General features: G+C 31.8%; 1 protein-coding gene across 2 annotated transcripts; it reads right to left on the bottom strand.

Moving 5' to 3' along the window:
• Positions 1-494: 494 nt before the first annotated feature.
• On the bottom strand, positions 495-19,037 carry krz (beta-arrestin protein kurtz). 2 transcript variants are annotated; one of them, XM_090167825.1, is made up of 14 exons: positions 18,893-19,037; positions 16,559-16,635; positions 15,231-15,261; positions 14,742-14,802; positions 14,018-14,274; positions 11,991-12,118; positions 11,792-11,927; positions 10,088-10,172; positions 9,946-10,018; positions 7,726-7,869; positions 5,924-6,010; positions 5,103-5,273; positions 4,590-4,702; positions 495-773 (listed from the first exon to the last, which is right to left on the bottom strand). In XM_090167825.1, the coding sequence occupies exons 2-13, from the start codon at positions 16,597-16,599 to the stop codon at positions 4,618-4,620; spliced, it is 1,299 nt and encodes a 432-aa protein (XP_090023951.1). In that variant the 5' UTR covers positions 16,600-16,635; positions 18,893-19,037; the 3' UTR covers positions 495-773; positions 4,590-4,617. The 2 variants fall into 2 exon arrangements, with proteins under 2 accessions (XP_090023951.1, XP_090023950.1); XM_090167824.1 differs by lacking the exon at positions 495-773 and having other exon boundaries at positions 4,236-4,702.
• Between the last annotated feature and the right edge of the window lie 743 nt (positions 19,038-19,780).

Below are 19,780 nucleotides of genomic sequence, written 5' to 3'. Positions count from 1 at the left end.
CACTGCATAAACTTGGGGTAAACTTAGTGTTTAATGGGGATTTGAAGTTAAATTCCTTCCTCAAAATTCTTACCCTTAATTTTCAAAACACTTTACAGTCCCTTTAATATATGGTTAGATTGCTGCAAATAATCTCAAAATAATTTAAATTTTTGCAAAAAAATGCAGTTTATTAGAGGATGTTCAGTTTTTTCGGTAATATAAATAAAGGGTAAATTTTAAATGTTAAATATTTCACAATAAACCAGTAAAGCTTAATTAATGTTTATTTGGAAGCAAAATGATGGAGCAGGTAACCTAACATATGTTCAATTTGAACATACATTTTCCACTTACTGTTACTGGTATCTTGTTATTTATTACTAAGCAAAGATACTACACAAGACGAGTTTACTATACATTTAAAGAAATAACTTTAACTTAACATTTGCAAATATCAATTATTAAATCCAGCTTTTATTAACAGTAAAATTATGAAATTTTAATTTGTTAATTACTATTTGCACACTGATATATATATTAAGTTGGAGGGAATTGATGGTAAATTACATAAAATAACTGATATAATATTGCAAATTTAGGTCTTGAATCATTAATAACATTTTGCAAAGTATTTAATACCACTAAGTGAATTTTGACACTTAAAGCTTACTCTTACGAGCAAACATTTTAGCCCAACTTTGGTGGCCAACACAGCTTTCAAACTGAACTCATAAGTCATGTTCCATTTTTGAGTTCTTGCCACAAAAATTATCGCCGAGTTTGCGGATTAACTGTGGAAAAAATCACTATTATTAGAAAATTATTTGTACTACTTAAAATATGATATTAACATTTATGAATTAGGTTAATAATTCTTATTTTCAATTATTTTGGTTTAATTAAAAAGATGATTATTGTCTTTTTTCAGTTCAAATATTTTCTGCTAAACTTTATTATATAAAAAGCTAATATTATAAAGCTAAAAAAAGTATTGTAGCTTGGTTGGGCCCAAGAAGTTAAAAGAATTTTGCAACAAAGTTGACTTAAAAGGTTTTCTCAAGTGATTATTTACTCAATGACAAAAAGTTAAGTATTCTATAAAAAGTTTTGAAATGTGTACACCTTTTGAGTTTTCAATAAATTTTACTAAATTACATATACCAAGTTTACTACACTACCTAATCATTAATTTTACCATGTTCATGTATTTCAAGAAGAAAAAAAATGTACCAGAAACCAAAAGTTTTGAACATTTGTAAAATTCAAACGCCAATTCTGGCTCCCTGGTTTTGATAAAAAAATACTTAACATGAGTTAAAAATGTTTAAGTATGTATTTTATGAAAAATGACGTCTGAAAATATATACTGCATTCCAAATATTTTTAAGATGTAGATTTCAAAATGTTTTAAAAATATACAAATAACCTTCACCATAAATAAATTCCATTCAAGTCACTTATACTGTGTTACGTTTTTCTTTAAAAGCACTAATTGCTCGAAAAAATTAAATTTTCATGGTTGCAAAATATAGGGGTGGGGGACATTGTTTTGTAAAATTTCATCAGATTGCTTACTTTTTTTTTAATTGCTATTTAAAAGTTGTGAGACAATATTTGAGAACCAAACAACACAATTGGTATATCGGTAAATGGTAAAAGATACATTTTTCACTGAAATAAGGAAATTGGAAAATGTGCCAGTTGGGCATGGAAAATTAACTTGATAATTTCTGGAAAATTGTCTTAATTATTCAGTTCCCATGGAAAGCTCAAGCTTACATTTTTAAATTTGGAAGCTAACAGCAGGTTATTTTGTTTAAAACAACTATTGCTTATGAAATTGGTTCAATTTTCATCATAAACATATGTGCCTTTCCATCAAGAATTTCTGGTTTCTAAAGCTCAAACTTGGCAAGAAAATATATTGTTTTAAATATGAAAGTTTTCATAAATAATTGGCCCCAATTTAAAATATATATATGTCAGTTTAAATAATAAGCTTTTAATAATAAAATTGAAGACCCAAACCTGGTTATAGCTCTCCCCATTTAAAATTTCTTAAAAGAGCTAAAATTTAGTCCTGACTTAGTTAGCTGAAAGGTGTCCTCTGACTAATGGATCACGGGCTAAAGCTTCGCATGGCAATTGATTTGGTGGTCCAATGTTCCTATGTAATTTGAAAGAATTTAGCATAAAGATAATTTTGGCCTACCAGTTTTAATTTACCAAATCATGTATCTTCCACGGTTGTCTCATTGAAATCAAATGGCATTAAAACCAATTTTAAACATGATTTATATCACCTACTTATGAAAATGTACAATAGTACTAAATTACAAATACTAATTATATGTAAATAAAATAAATAAAGTTTTAGTGAAATTATCAACAATCGCAAATTCTTAATTTTTCAGAATTTTTTTTTAAAAAAAATTAATAAAATCCAAAAATTAGATTTAAATTAAATGCATTTTTTCAAAGTTTATTAAATAAAAAATAATAACCCCAGTATTTTGATGAAAAATTTTTCATGGAAACAATCGCATTGTTACGCTTTCGTATTCTGATCTACAAGTTTCTCATTGACAAAAACAAACTAGTTGTGAAAAAATAGCTTATGTAAATATGTAGCAATTACAATTTAGAAAACATCTGCTTGAAGTAAAAAAGCTATATAATTTGTCAAATAGCGTCTTAAATTAAGTGCTAATTTAAAAACTCTTATAAAAATCTGGAAAATATTTAAAATTAAAATTTAAATGTTTTATTTATAGCGCCTACAGTAGTTTGTAATTTTTAATGATATTTTAAATAAATTACCACTTGGTACAATACGAACGGCGGTTAAAAGATAAAACATTTTAACATAAAAGCAAAACTGTACATTTTTCTTTACAAATCTTGTTACACTAATTATAAACATTTGATTCAAGTAGCAGTCAATGGCTAAGTAATGACTAATCCATCAAAGTCACGCCTTAAGTTTTTATTACCGGTACTATCAATACCTGGCGGTACTCATTCGAGGGCTACCAAAACATATTGACAAAAGATTTAAGGGATCTGAACAAAGCCACAAATTCATGTTCAGTCAACTGTAAAAAGCTATTTTAAAATGTGTATATATAAAATGGCTAAAGAGGAGCAAATTATAACATTATTTCAAAATTTTTAAAGTAATTCAAATAGAAAGTCACCATTACATGTGTTGGGTTAAAAAAGTCAATTAGAAACTTAAAGAGCACCCTTAAATTATTACTTTTAATATATTTATTGTATTTGTGACCATCCTTTTCACCTTGGAAATAGAAAACTTAGAATTTCATTGATGGCATAAATTTAAATGCAAGCAAATGTTTAAACCAGAATTCTTCACCTTTATCACATGTTAAAATTTATATTAAACAATAGCTAAATTTCTTTAAAATCCAATTTTTAAAGATTTGTGAAAATGGTCCAAATGTTAGTATGATTTTTTTGGTTATCAAGGGCTTTCTAATTGACACTCCCGACCCAGAGGTGAAAAAGTGGTTTTCAAAAATGTTTCAAGTTCCTTCTTAGCAAATTATATTAAAAAAGATTAAAAACTTGGGATTTTTATAGTTTTTGCCTTGATTATCTTTACACATACACTTTGTATAGAACTTTTAAATGTTTTTCTTAGAAAAGATCAATTTCCCAGTAAACCAGAAAATGGCAATCTCAAATTGACTGTAATCTACGGGAACGAAAGTTACGTTTTAAAGCTATACTTAGTCAATTAAAAACAAATGACCAGTAAAACTGGAGTAAAAAATTTCAGTTATAGTTTCTTTGCAAAATGTTATATTAGGTTAATTTGCTTCAGCATAAATCATTTACCACAACAATTCACCTATTCAGTAACAAATGATTGCCTCGTTTTATCATCACCTTTTATTTTCAAATTCTATGGTTATGGTATATATTACTTCAAATATTGTGTAAAAAATTGCAAAATTGAGCAGCTCCTCTAACATTATTTTTGCTCATTTTAAACTAGGGTCACTTTAATATTTAAATATAAGCAATGATTTTAAAGTAAATGAAACTAAAAACTAATAAATTAATTACCTACATAATTTAAGCATTTGTTCGTGTTATTCCGAGGTTTAAAAAGCATTAAGTCTATCCAATAAAATTAACACTTACATTTAATTCACAATAGATTTAAAATAGAAGACAATAAACTTTAAGCTTTATAAAAATAATAATGAACAGATTTTTACAAGAACTAGTCTTTAAAAATTTATTGGAAAATGCAGTAAATAATATAAAAATAACATTAATTACAATTAGAAATAATTAAAGCTATGGCAAGTTAACTAGCTAAAGTGGAACTGACTTACGGGAGAGGAGGCCTACGGCTGTGGCTATCGAAATATACAATATATTCTATACAGTTTTATAATTAAAATCTTTATATTGGCATTTTTTGTTCAAACATTTCGCTTCCATAATATTATGCACAATGTCGTCACTAGTCCATGATTTAACAGGTGAGTTTAGTTTATGGGGAGAGAGTTAACAATTCGAACAAGGCAATATTACAGTCGGACGATTGTGCCAATTTTCAGTCGCATATTTACCTATCCTTTTTAATAAGGTGACACCAGTTCATGTATCAGTTTCACCACGCAATCGTAGCCTGGCAAAATCTTCAAATATTATGTCATCATCTTCAATACAGTTGCCACTGTCCCTACAAAATAACATAAAATTTAGCAATAATTTGAAAATGTTTCACATAGTTTGTCAAATTAGCATATTCTGACAGCAAGACAGTTAGGGAGACTATAGAAGTGTGTTTTGCGTTAATTATATTAAAAAGAGAAAAAAGCGCAATAATGATAGTTAATATTTGTTTAGCACACCCTTGAAGTGAATGTAATGTAATGCTCATAAGTAATAAGCTGGGCTGAACTAGATAAGGCTTTGATTCTTAAAATAAGACCTTAGTGTTAATTCACATAATGTAGATTAGTTATTTTGAAACTTATTTCATGACATCATAAAATCAACTTCTGCCGACATTGCTGTCTACCGATACTATACTGACATTACTTTCACGTTCCACAACCAAACGGTGGGGGGTAACTTACCCTTCTAGCTGAATTAAATTTGTGTCAACAGCTACTCCATCATCATTCGTTCCTTGAGCATTTAAATTTCCTGTAACAGCTCCTCCAGCTATGCTACTGCGAGATGGAGGTGGTGTTGGCTCATCTGGTTTAGGATGCATTAATATAAAGGGCAGTTCTGCCACTAGATCGCTGAAATTATACTTAAAATTAGTAAAAAAATTGAAACTATTTATATTTAAAGCATTTCGCTTCAATTTCAGAAAAGTTATTTGTGGAAAGCTTAGTAAAATCAAGCTCTCTGCTGCAGCCCGCAAAAAAATTATAATTTTTCCAACCATAAAAAACTTTTCATTTCTGAAACATTTTTTGTGGAGATTTGAGGTTTAGACACTTAACAATCATCGTGGTTTATTTTTGTGGTTTCACTCTGGAAATTAAGTTTCTTTAAGGTTGAAAAATATTTCAGATACCTTTACTTTTTCAAAAGTGTAGCTAACTAGCAATATCTAAAAATACTCTACTTTATAATATTGTATATTGGAAATAGACTGAACTATATACACTTTCATAAAATTGGACACTAAAAGTTTGGCATCTTAACGATTTGCCTCAAAAATTAACTAGCAAAATAATACAATAGGCATAAAAATATTAAGAAGTACAAATATACATTATGTCTCTAATTTTCTATTTCATCTGCTCTTTACTGAACACACACCCAAAAAATTTAGAAGAGGCAGATTTTAGCACGAAGCGCAATAGGTTTCCAGGTTTGAGCTTCAATGTTATATTAGTCATAATGTGTATTCATACTCCAAAGGAACTATTAATAAGCATACCCGGCTAATGCTCCAAGGCAAAGTTTTACTTTTACTTTGTACTGAACTATGATTCCTAAATTTTCTTTTTGAGATGGATCTGTAATACTGCAAAATAAAAATTATTTTTGTGAAGAATGCCATCCTATTAGGGAGTTATAGATTTGAAATAAAGCTAAGCAACAAAAAAAATTAAAAACAAGTAATGCAACAAAGTTGGCCTAATGAAATCTCTCCAGAATTCTCAGGGAATTTTTCACACCTAACAGGCCCTTGCAAAAAAAAATGTTACAATTTTCACAAAATTTAATTAGTATCATTATTAGCATGTTGTTCCATAGGTTTGTCACTTTGGCGAATATTTTACTGAGAGCTAGTAACGGAGTGACGTCATCACAAGAAGAAAATCTCCCCCTAGTGAGGCGCTGTCAAAGTCTACGTGTGACGAGTTAGCAAGCGGACTGTTGATAAGGCAAAACGGCCACGAAGCATGTAATACAGTGTCTTGTGAAGAGCTCTCAGTAAAACTTTTGCATGTGAAGAATAGGAAGTGTCACTTATGTAACAATATTATAATATGAAATATACATAGCATTAAGGCCAGGTAAATACAAGAATAAGTAAATTGGATTTATACAAAGAAATTGTGGCAAAATTGCACTACAGCGGCCTCATGTAATTTCGTGTTTTTTTTTGGTGGAGAATGTAGCACTTGACGCGTAGATTACGAAACTAATTTTTTTGGGGCCGCAAATGATAATTAAATTAATTAACTTAATGTTAAAAATGTACTAATTTTAGGGAATTACCGTGTTTTTGTATTTTTGGGTGGCGGAGAATGTAGCACTTGACGCTAGATTACGAAACTAATTTTTTTTTGGGCCGCAAATGATAATTAAATTAATTAACTTAATGTTAAAAATGTACTAATTGTAGGAAATTACCGTGTTTTTGTATTTTAGGGTGGCGGAGAATGTAGCACTTGACGCGTTGATTACGAAACTTTTGTTTTTGGGTCGAAAATGATAATTAAATTAACTAAATGTTAAAAAGTTAGTAGAGTGGAAACCTAAACAAACAGTAACAAGCCGTGGTGTAGGCGACAACCCGACGAAGATAATTACTTCCAAAACACGTAAAAGACGTTACTAAACTCCCCGTATTGGCGCCTGACAGCGCTGCGCACTCACTTCGCTCAAGCGCTGGGGGCGCGCAGCGCCTCCCCAACCCCATACTAAAAAAAGCGATGGGCCATCTATAACGCGACCAAGAGGACAGTACCAAGCCTTACGCATCAAGTATATACTTTTAATCTCAACCAGAAACAAAGTGGCCCAATAATAGAAAACACCGAGAAAATGAACAAAAACTGTAAAAGATTTGATAAAGTACGGGAATATCACTTTGTGGCCCAAAAATACAAAACACCGAGAAAATGAACAAGAACTGTAACTGATTTTATAGAAAAAGGGAATATCACGTGGAATTCATTAGGACACTGAAACTGTGTTGACGGCGAACACACGACGGAAATAAGTACAACAAAACACGTGCAAATGCCCAAAAATTAGAAATTTAAAATTACATTAATAAATTAAATAATCATTTGCGGCCAAAATAAAAAAATACCCTCGACATCTACGTGACAAGGTCTATCAGGCGCAACCAAAATTAATATCAAATTCGATGAGGCCGCTGTACTACACTTCACCCGAAATGGTTAACAAAAAATGGGCTTGCCTAATTGAGTGAAAAACGTTAGTGCTCTCTTTCTGGTAGCCAATAAAATTGTAGTTGGTGTGCTTCAGTTTAAAAATACTTACATTGTTGAAGAAGCTAAATTTGTGTCCTCATGTTTTAGCTGACCATCTAACGCTAAGCCTCTCTTATCTTTATTATTCGCTAAAAGTGGTTGCAAGTAAAAAACCTTGGACAATGTAAAACCAGGACCAACAGGACATCCATCTCTGAAAACAAAGGTAAAATTCAAGTTTGAAATTAGTCTAACAGACAGATGTACTAAAATTATTTAAATTATGCCCAATTTTTAATGGTTTAGCTAAACCAAGGCCGAAATTATGTAAATTTAATGATTAACAAATCACTACATTGGTACATTACGAAAACAATTATTTTGTACAATATTTTATACTCCATAACACTAATGCAGATCATTAGCAATCCTCTCAGCTACATGTGAGAGAATAACAAATAAGGAAATTGGAGTTTCTAGAAAATACATTCGGACTGGACATTTCATTGCCACTCCTACTTTTAACTTATATGAAACTAAACTTCCAAATCTTGAAAATTAAAAATTTAATTGTCATGTTCATTGATTTATCAAAAGCTTATTATAGTCCAGTATGATATTTTAATACAATCCTAAAAAAATGATGGCCTCTATGGACAATGAATATGCTGATGATAATGCAATAGGCGCTTAAATAAAAAATCTTCCCAGAAATTGCCAAGAAGTAATATTTCCGACAGCCAGGACTCATAAGGTACTATTTATATAGTGCTTGAAATATTAGAAAGCTGGAAACTTTTCTCGTACGTAACATCAGTTTTTTGCTAAGCCTTAACATGCCAAAAAAAAGGTACCTGGTTAAAAGGAAACACTTGTTGCACACCGTACTGCAAAAGTAATACGTTTAGTTCTAAAGGAAGTAGTTTTCATCTTTTTCCGAAAGATAATTTTATACGAAATGAATTAGCTCTGCCTCGATGAGAAGCCTTAAAATTTCCCAGTAATATAAAAATATTTCGTATAATTTTAATTATTTATACCATAAGAGGCTGATAATAATAATAATATTATCTTCTTATAATTAGTTTTAGTAACATTATATATTTTACCTTAAAATATATTATCAAAAATTAACATTAGTATGAGCCGACGCGTTTCTTATCTGACGCAAAATTCTCATGAGGGCAAAAACGTGTCTCCAATTGGCTTAATTATGACTTTTTGATTAGCCATTCTAACCGTTTAACCGACCGACCGGAAACAGTTCCTTCCCACATGAATTTGGAGAGGGGAGTAAAAACCGAGTATCTTTTATTGAAGCGTCCATGGATGATAATTGCAATTGCTCAAATTCAAAGAAGCTTAAAAGTAGTGTAGATAATGATTTCTATAAATTAAATGACAAGCTGTCATCGATGAAGGGTCTCCGTCTTAACAGAAACAAAACTAAATTAATGCTATTCTTTTCAAATTGCTTAACGAGTGAAGCCGCTGCAAATATATTAAAAACCTGCAATAGATCTATTGAAAGAACAGAAACAGAGAACATTAGACTATGGTTTGATGAAAACCAGGATATGGTTACTCAGACCTTTACAATATCATCTTCATAAAGGTACGTTAAGGATAATTTACAATGCTATTATTAAACCCATTGTTGAATATGCTATTTTTTAGACCTTAGCAACTAAAAGTGAATTGGAGAAGATTAACTCTGTTATTAATCATGCTGTAAAGGTAATTTCTAAGTGAACTAAGTATTTCTCACTTACTGAAGCTAAAGAAATAGTGGATATAGATTATTTTAGTCAATTATTTACAACTAATATTCTGAATTTTATGTTCAAAGTAAAGAACAATAATTCCCTCTATATAAAAAGAACTAGTTTCCTGGACATTAAACCATCAGAATTACTAGAGGCTCATATAAATCTAGATCAGTTATTCCAAGATTCTTGATATGATTTACCAAATAACTTATAAAATTAAGAAACTATCACTACATTAAAAACTCGTGTTAATTAAGAATCTTCCTAGATTTAATACGGAATTTGGGAAAATTTAATGCATCGTTAGAAAATTAACCTAATATATATATACATATATATACTACTATTTATAAACCTTCATTTTATTCAAATTTAATAGTGTTAATTTAACCATGAACTCTTTTGTAAACAAGTTTTAATTTAAAAGATGTTCCAAATATAGCCATTATTATTATTGTTTACTGCCATTTATTAGTGTTACTTTTATTAAGAAGTTAAACCTAATATCTTAGCAAACTTACTCGCTTTCAATTTCGGCCACTGTGCATTTATATTGGGCAGTAGAAAAAAGACAAATATCTGCGAATTGACGAACTAAAATAAAAATAAATTTATTATCTAATAATAATTATAATAGCATAAAGAATAAGAAATAAATGTTACCAGTGACTTTTATTTTTTTCACTGTCCGGTAAGAATTATTTGCAATATGCACATTGATTGCAATGTCCTCTCCATGATGATAAAGCTTTAATTAAAAAATACCACATTAAAACAATTTGGTTTTATTTACTAATGTTCATTCACCATTAATTACTGATGAAAGACGAGTCATAAATTATACTAATGTAAATTTATTTACCAAGAGCAATTTTTAGACTGCCCCTTAATGGGATACACCTCTGGAGCATAGACAACCATTTAATTTTTAGTTTCAGAAATCATGTGGTTAACACATACTTATGGCTAACTTTCGGAAACAAGTCTTCTACCAATTTAAGGCCTCTAAACTGGAATTTACGATATTTTGAAGCGGCCTCATATAATTTTTCTTTTTTTTTGTGGTGGAGAATGTAGCACTTGACGCATAGATTATGACACTATTTTTTTATGGGCCGCAAATGATTATTTTTTTAATTAACTTAATTTTAAAAAAGAAGTAATTTTAGGGGATTACCGTTTTTTTTGGCGAAGAATGTAGCGCTTGACGTGTAGATTACGAAGTTATTTTTTTTGGGCCGCAAATGAAAATTTTTTAATTAAATAATTTTTAAAAAAGTAGTCATTTTAGGGGATTAGTAACGTTTTTCTAAACAATAGTTCCGTCGTGTATCCGTCGACACCACTTTTGACGCGCCCCAGCCCCATTCCGAGCATTGACGGTGACCCTCCTGTAATCGTACCTAGTGGCATCGTAATTATTGAAATCGTATCAACTTAAATAGTAACAAAAATGAGAACAGGTTTGCTTCCAAAACACGTAAAAGACGTTACTATATTCCCCGTATTGGCGCCTGATGGCGCCGCGCACTCACTTCGCTCAAGCGCTGGGGGCGCGCGGCGCCTCCCCAAACCCCATACTAAAAAAAGCGATGGGCCATCTGTAACGCAACCTAGAGGACAGTACCAAGCCTTAAGCATCAAGTATATACTTTTAATATCAACCATAAAAAAGCGTTTGTGGCCCAAAAATGCAAAAAACCTAGAAAATGAACAAAACCTGTAATTGATTTTATAAAGTACGGGAATATCACTTTGTGGCCCAAAAACACAAAAGACCTATAAAATGAACAAAACCTGTAATTGATTTTATAAAGTACGGGAATAATACGTGGAAATTATTAGGACACCGAAACTGTGGTGTCGGCGAACACACGACGGAAATAAGTACAATGAAACATGTGAAAATGCCCAAAAATGAGAAATTTTTAAAATTACATAAAAAATTAAATAATAATTTGCGGCCAAAATAAAAAATACCCTCGGCGTTTATCAGGCGCAACCAAAATTAATATAAAATTCAATGAAAATGAGAAATTTTTAAAATTAAAAAAAATTAAAAAATTAAATAATCATTTGCGGCCAAAATAAAAAATACCCTCGGCATCTACGTGACAAGGTCTATCAGGCGCAACCAAAATTAATATAAAATTCAATGAGGCCGCTGTAGTTCACTTCACCCACATATTGGATTATGAAGTGGGATACAAAATGGGTTTGAAAAATAAATTGATAAACCAAGGTCATAAAAGTTTATGAATATAACTGTTGAGAATTGTCAACCTTTAACTTTCAAAAGTACAATCTTAAAAGGGAGATAAATGAAATTAACTAATAACTTAAATAGAAACAAAGTAAAGAACTGACCTCTTTATCTAAGGACGCCTCCAGATGGAGTTTATTTGGTGACATCATGAACTCCTTACTAACTTCTACACTCGGTTGTTCACCTTGCCTACTAGGAGCGTACATAATCTTTCTAATTGCTAATCGAACAGAGTTCCTAATCAGAAAACCAATATATTAATGTACATGTTAATAAAATTAAAATAATGCCAAGTTCTACCTTTTGTGTGGTTTTTCTTCAACATTTTCTGCAACATAAGCTTTGAGTTCATAATCCACACCACACGGTTTACCTGTGTCACCAGGTGCTGGCTGCAATGTTACAGAAGCTGGACAGTGAGGAGGTAACTAAAAATGAAGTTAAAACATTTGTAAGAAGTTATAAACGAGAATAATTTTTGGTTTAATTTGTTAAACAATGGTATTTCAACAGTATAGCTGTAGTTTAATAAATAATAATAATGTAGAGGTATACCTTACCACTTAGGAAAATAAAAAGATATAATATATTAATATAAAAATAAAACCAGGTGATAAATCACATACACAATAGAGCAACTCTGTTTTCACCTGTATAATGTCATATAACCTGACTCTCACCTGACTCACAGATTTCTATCTCTCCTGACAATAACACAGGATTTAAGAGACAATTTCATAGAACACTACCTAAGATATCATGTACAGATGGTACCTTAACGTGTTTTCTCATAACTCAGTTATAAAAAATACCCTATTCATTTGCATCCCATTTCACACAAAGCACACATTGTTCATCTCTGATTTCAATTAGGGTTGCCGTTTAGAACTAGCCGCTGGTGTAGGAGGTTTGTAATGGGGAGCTGTGTTGGGAAGTCTCGGTGGGTTTATTTATTTTGTAGTGTGAACACGTGTGGAGAGATGGCGCCACCAGTCCTACGGCGGGTGTCTTATCTCGAGTCCAAGGGTCAGCAGCGGCGGGTTTTCTGGGACGATATAAGAGACGTTTCGAGGACGCCGGCCGTCATTATTATCCCGGAATCGGATTAACAATATACTTTTCGAATATCGCGAGTTTGTTTCTGTACACGTGTTATCGGCAGGTCAAATAAATAACTTTTTAAGACAATTATTCTGTGAATGTGGTTCCTTAATTCGGTTCGATCTGACAGAGCTCAGCGGTCATTTTTTTTTTTAATTTTCCCCACCATGGGAGGGGAGAAAGTCACTGGCATTTGCTTTAATCACATTATAAGCCGGCCTGATTTTTTTTCGAGGTGAACAAGCTTACTCTTCCAACCATGAGGGAGTTGGGTACAATGCTAAAAAAAATCTGAATATAGTCGGTCTCCTTAAACTGACAATTGTGAGTGGAAACAGACCAATATGATATCAGGAAACAAAATGGAGCAAAATCGTACAGAAAGGAGAAGCACAATTTGAATCTGAGCAGTGGCGAAAATATGGCAATGCAGCCAATGAGGTGCATTGGGGTCCACCCCAGTAATGGGGCCCATAAACTTTTACTTAAAATTGTTAGTCGCTTGCCCAAAAATCCTATTGGCTGTCTCACAAAAAAACGCTGTATACATGTATATTTTTATAGTTGAATTCATTATACAATAGAAGCTACATAAAATTAAACCACAATTGTTTAAAGCATGTACTGTGTTGTCATACTTTAAAAGAATTTAATAAAGACCTTTAAAGTCTTTCAAATGATAGCATCTCATACAGCCATAATTAACTTTTGGATTTCATATCAGAAAAATTCTTAGAAAGGTTCCTATCATTTGAAAGTATGCAAAAATCATGGTGACTTTTCAAACATTGCTTTTACAACCATACTACAAATTACAAAACTAACAACCATGAAATTCTTCATAAATAGGCTCCTGCACAGTTTTGCTCATAGAGGCAATTGTTTTCACGCATACTTGGTTAAAAAATTTATACTCTTAAAATAATACAGGATTTTACTGCACTATCACGTACAAATTGCAAACCAAGTATATGAGAAAACAAAACACAAGGGAACTATTTTCAACAGAATGTCCTGGTCTTTAATTTTGTAGTTTGAATTTTACGTAACTACCATTAGTATTTCAGTTATTTGTAACAACTAAATAGAAGTTGATAAAAAATTCTACTTATTTCAATTTTTTTTACAGTAAAATACTAAATACACAAGTTTTTTGCATAGTTAATTTCTGACCCTTCATGCAAACACTAAAATATAAGTAGAAAATTTTTCTTCCAGCTGCTTACTTCAAAATAGAAAGGGAAGGCATTTGGACCAAGTTTTTTGACTAGCCTCTCTTGAAGTCTCGTCATTGGCCTTTGAGGCGTCGTGGAAAGGCTTTGGTCTGGGACTGGATATATTTGCTCTGAAGCCAAGTAAAGGTCTTTCCTAAATGTTAACCCTAATACGTCTAAATCTTCTCTGCCATAGCGGAAAGCTGCCAAAACATGACCATAAACCTTTCTCTCTTTCACATATTCTGGGTCGATTAGGACAACTCCATCTGAAAAAAATAAAAAATCTTAAAACCTAATTTAACATAAGAACTGATGATACCACCTCCCCAAGATAAAACCATCCAGGAGTGCATACATAGCTTTACTGAGCAATTTTTAACCATATTATAGTGAAAATTGACCATTTTCAAACAAAATAAAATAACCCAACTCTTCCCTAACGTTTTCACCAGTTTTTAAAATTAGGACTTTTCCCTAAATTTTCCAGGTTCTCCAGGTATGGTGGCAACCCTGTTTATAGACAGATTAGTAACCTAGAGCTAGAAAACATGCAATGGGAACTTCTAGGTGTGTAGATGTCCCCTTGTGTTTACCTGACCATTATCCCATGAGTTTTCTGGTGTGGGCTTAACCATTATATTAATCTGATTAATTAAATGTCATTAGATCAAAATTCTTGAAAAATCAAGAAATAAATAAAATTTATTTAAAAATATTTTTGTGGAAAACTCACCTATTGGATCAACATAAGTAACATGGTCCACAAAATCTCTCTTCCCCAAATACACAGTAATCTAAAAAAGAACAAAAAACCTATTTCAAAATACATTTAATACTGTTTTCCATTGAGACTGCTCGAAGATTGATCCAGATTTGACAGTGTATGACATCACAGTTTTAGCGCCGAGGTGGCACAGGTGCAAGATAGAGCCGCTCCAAATGAAATACACAAGCAAAAGTGTATTAAGATTTTATTCCATTGGCAATCCGAGAGACGGAGCAGCTCGGATCAATCCGCTACGTAGTAATATGGTTAATCCGTCTCAGAGCTGCTCCATTTTTCACAATAGAATAAAGTTTCTTTTTTCGGGCCAACCGAGACCGCTTGGAGCAGCCCAATGGAAAAAGCTATAAGCGTCAAAATTCACTTCAGCCATTTTCATAAAGCTGTAGACATATAAACATCAAATTACCAAGAGGTAAATTAATTAAATAAACTTACTTTTCCATTTGGAGAACTCTTTTTGAATACCCTATGAAAAAAATATAAGTTCATATGCAAATTATTCATATACAGGGTTGTAAGCTAAAGAGCGATACAGGGGCAATAACTCGAACGTGTTTTAGCGTTAAATTTTAAATTTTCAGGACACAAAACGTTCAGGGGGTCACTTGAGTATGTCTAAAAAATTTTGATACTCGAGCATGAGTACATTTCGAGTGATAAGCCATTCAACCTGGTCCCTGGTACGTTATTTCATCATGACCTATTGGTTTTTGTCTAAAATCCCTAGACTTGTTATTGGTCAAATTAGGTGTGTCCAAAGCCAGTGGCGTAGCTGATGGTCCGTGGTGCGGGGGCCTCAAGCTTCGGGGGGGGGGGGGGGCCCCGCTAACCATAAAAAATTAAAAACGGGGGCCTCATAGAAATTTTTGCGAGGGGGCCTCTTAGTTCTCAGCTACGCCACTGCCCAAAGCTATTTAGTCAGGAAATGTGACGGGGAACACGTTACTAGTTGAAACCAAATTTGTATCTCTAATGTTTCTTGAGATAAATTTTTAATAACCTTGAAGACATGGTTCAAGGTCATGGAAATTTCTGTTATCAAGTGACCCCTGCACATTCCATGTGTTCTGAAAATTTTAACTGCCCTATTTCGGGAAACTAGTGCTGCTAACTAGCGAAATTTGAATGATTGTGTGGCCCTTTAAGTAAAATCCAAGATACACGGTCTTTAAAAGGGAACCGGGTTATTGAACAATAACAATTAAATAATAACTATATTAACTATCAATCTACTTACAGAATTTAAGTTATTATTGAAATAAATTCAAGGTAAAATAAATAAATGAGAGAGACTTAAATATTAAGAAATAAAAAATGCATTCTGCGTGCTAGTTTAAGAAAAATTACTCAAGAATATTAAATTCATAACGCTACTTTTAAGTAATATTCATAATTCTGAAAAATGCTCAGAATCTTTCTAAAAACTGAACTTCTGCTTAAAGCTTAAATATTGCGAATGAACACAATAGGTGTTTCTATAAAATATAGGAGGTCGCGTATTAATGTTTTTTTAAAGTCATTAGCTATAGTAATTGAATATAGAGAGCACGCGCTATGGTCATCAAAAATTTTAAAATTTTTAAGTCCACATGCGAAATGTGCGTGCCAATGAAGTAACAAAAAGCTTAAGCTAGTGGCGCAGATAAAAACATTTTATACTTTTAATTTCTTTACTGTTTTATTTTATGAAAACACCAATTGGTCGATAAAAGGCTCAAGGATCATTTCATCACTTAAAATTACCATATATAAAACAGTCTTACCTTGTACCGGGTCTCTTACTGAGATCATCCGAAACTTCCATTTTTATTCAAACTACGAGCAATACATTTGGAATTTTCTGAAAAAAAAAATTAATTGTAAATGTGGATTGAAGTATACGTAAAGAAAGATATTAAAAAAGAATAAAAACATGTTCATAATGTGCAAGTAAAATATAATTATTTACAAAAATAAACCGCCTTGACAATGACACAATGTTGTGTTGAAACTAGTCGGCTGTTTATTTTTGTAAATAAATATATTTTACTTGCGCATTATGAATGTGTTTTTGTTTTTTATTTGTATTTGTGGCTCTAGTACCAGAATGGGCACCAACAGTACAAAGACCCTGAATATAATGATTGTATCTGATATTTTTGGAGCAAATTATGGTAAATTATCATAATTTATTACTGAATACACTTATATATGTAGTTTTTTTTGTCAAATGAAAAATTTTTATAAGTGAAAATTAAAATTTACAATGCAATATATGCATGAATGTTTCATGAATAAATAAATGAAGTAATAAATATTAAATATTTCGTTCAGTTAAAGTATTTGAGTGACATTTTTTTTTGCTTATAAATGGGTTTGTTTATAATGGTAAAACTTTAGCTCGTTGAGGCAGTCCTAAATATTAATGAATTTACGTAAAATTTTTCCTCTATCATTTTCCCACCAAAATGAACAAGAAAATCAATGTGCACCAAAACATTTCGATATTTGCATGGTTTTTGAAACACCCTATTAGGTATGCTGGGAATAGATATGATGTTAGAAGGTTCAATGTCAATAGGTGGGATTTATATACACACCCACCATGATTATAGAGAATGGGTACATTGGAGGGTGCCATTAGACACCAATTATATAGGTTCTTTTAATGTTTATTGGTTTAGTTACAAACATAGATATATATTGTTATATTAGTTACCATTAGAATTCAGGAACATTCACATTAATAATTAATAATAATATATTAAAACTGATATTTTCAATTATTTTTTCTTTAAGGCCTAAGTTTTCTTCTGCCTGTCCCCCTTTAAATTAGGCCATCATGTTCAGCGGTTGGCCTACCACCAGGGTATTTGTGCTCCACTAAGTTAATTTAAAAGGGGACAGGCAGAAAAAAACCTAGGCCTTTAACTTGCGGCGGTTAAAAAATATTTTTTTTAATGTTATTTTCGTACTCGACCACCTCTTATTCTGAAGGCCACCAGTATACTATAATCCTACCATTTTGACGTTAATGGTTTTTCCTATAAACTTGACCTAAGCAAAAATATTCAAACGCAGACACCCTTAATCTAATAGTAGTCAAATATAAAAACCATCCCATGCACTTTAAATGTAATTAAAATTAACATTAAATTTAAATAATTTTCAAACCACGGATAAGAATGAAATATAGTTTGTACAGATCATAGAAAATAGGTCACCTTCACTTCCAAATATAAATTAATTTAATTAATTTAAATGATCCCCTCATGGGAAAATCTCTGCCTTCTGCCAAGGCTAATTAATTGTAATAGTTAAAATAATTTTATATGTTATATGAGCGTGGTATAATACTGTCTTTCAATGATGTATTTACATGTATATGTGGGTGGTTCACATACACAACTATGTTTTACCAATATGGCACTGCCTTCCTTTAAAGTCTAACTTTCCAACTTTCCTTGACAATTACAACACAGGAATAACCATGACAAAAACATGCACAGTAACGTTCCATCAACCCAACAACCCTTAGCTAAGAAATTTTTATATTTGTGGGCCTCTATCCTGTCTTCTAGAAACCCTAGCTGTGCCAAAACGGTGTTGTCTCTTACTAAAAACAAAAACACACACCCCAAAATCAAGAAGTCTAAGCTCATTTTAAGTGCCAAGTGAAGTGATGAGCCATGAAACCCCAATTATTATTTAGAACTTTGGTCATTGAAAAAGTTTAATTATGTCTAGCAACATAGCCGATGCAATCTCATACTATGCCAACCACCCAGAATTAACTGTACTGGCTGACTAAAGCCTAGTTATCACTAGAAAGCTTAGTAATGTATTATATTGGAGAAGCAAGTGTACTAAACAATAGCAGAACTGGCATCCTGAAAGTTATATTACTTCAAAGCTAAATCCGCATGAATATAGACAAATAGACGCTTTGATGTAAATTAACGTAATAATTATCAATTAACATAATTTCACCCAAAGATTTTACATGAAATATTAAAAATGAAAAAAACAAAGATTTGTATTGAAAGGCTTAGTTTTAACCCTTGGTTTTAGATACAGGAACATTTATTTTAAAACACATATTATTCACATAGATTTACCTTTAAAATTGGGAAATTGGGACAACGGTGTTTATTTGAAATTCAAACAAAACGTTTAATCAAAAATTAGAGCTACGTTATATATAAGTAAACATAATTAACTATACCAAATTACTTTAAACGACCAACATCAAGTTCAGCAACACCCGGGTTATCCATTACATAGAGATAGAAAAGAAATAGAGGGAAGATTACCGCGTTAACGCACCCCTGTTTTTGACCGGAAAATTCATCCCCCCCCCCCCCCCACACATGTAAGAGAGCGGAGATGAGCAGAATTTGCAGCGCCATCTATCCTTTCTTTTTTTACATAAAATGACAGTTGATTTTCCGAAAGGCATAATGTATTTCATTTCACCGCGCGTCGACGGCGCCACGTAATCTGCCCATCTCATGGATTCCTACATAGGCGAAAAGGGGGTCGGCACTCGCGGTCAACTTCGCCAGATTCAATAGTGCCTCTATTTATTTTCTATCTCTATGCTCCAATATCGAGAGTTACGAAATTGTTTTTGAAAGCGTATTTTAATGGTGTGGAAAATAAGCCTTAGACACCAATAAGTAACCATTGTTAGCAGCTACGCCGAATCTGATGTGCTAATAGTTGGAAATTATTCGTTTACTATGAATGTATTTATTTCTACCTGCAATTTTTATTTATTCAAGTTTGAATAGTAGCCATAGAATATTCCATCAAATGAATGCATTCATGGTTTACCCGACGTTTTCTTTGGGCTGCTCCGATTGCTCCAAAAGTCGATGCTATGCCTTTATATAAACTTAACTTCTCTTAAAAATTAAGTGTTTTTCATCGGGCAATCACTGTTGTATGTATGATGACATCACACGCAAAATTTACGGTATTGGTGCTTCAATAAAAATCTTCAA

The sequence above is a fragment of the Leiobunum rupestre genome, chromosome 3 (genome assembly GCF_980474605.1).
Source record: "Leiobunum rupestre chromosome 3, qqLeiRupe1.1.hap1, whole genome shotgun sequence".
NCBI classification, from domain to species: domain Eukaryota; kingdom Metazoa; phylum Arthropoda; class Arachnida; order Opiliones; family Sclerosomatidae; genus Leiobunum; species Leiobunum rupestre.
This window is presented reverse-complemented; position numbering and strand designations above follow the sequence as displayed.

Excerpts from the sequence above, each read along its gene's own strand:
- krz (XM_090167825.1), bottom strand. The coding sequence starts at position 16,599 with ATGGAAGTTTCGGATGATCTCAGTAAGAGACCCGGTACAAG. Across the intron at positions 14,275-14,741 it reads TACTTATGTTGATCCAATAG|ATGGAGTTGTCCTAATCGAC; the intron begins GTGAGTTTTCCA and ends TATTTTTTTCAG. Across the intron at positions 12,119-14,017 it reads CCTTCCCTTTCTATTTTGAA|TTACCTCCTCACTGTCCAGC; the intron begins GTAAGCAGCTGG and ends CTTCATTTTTAG.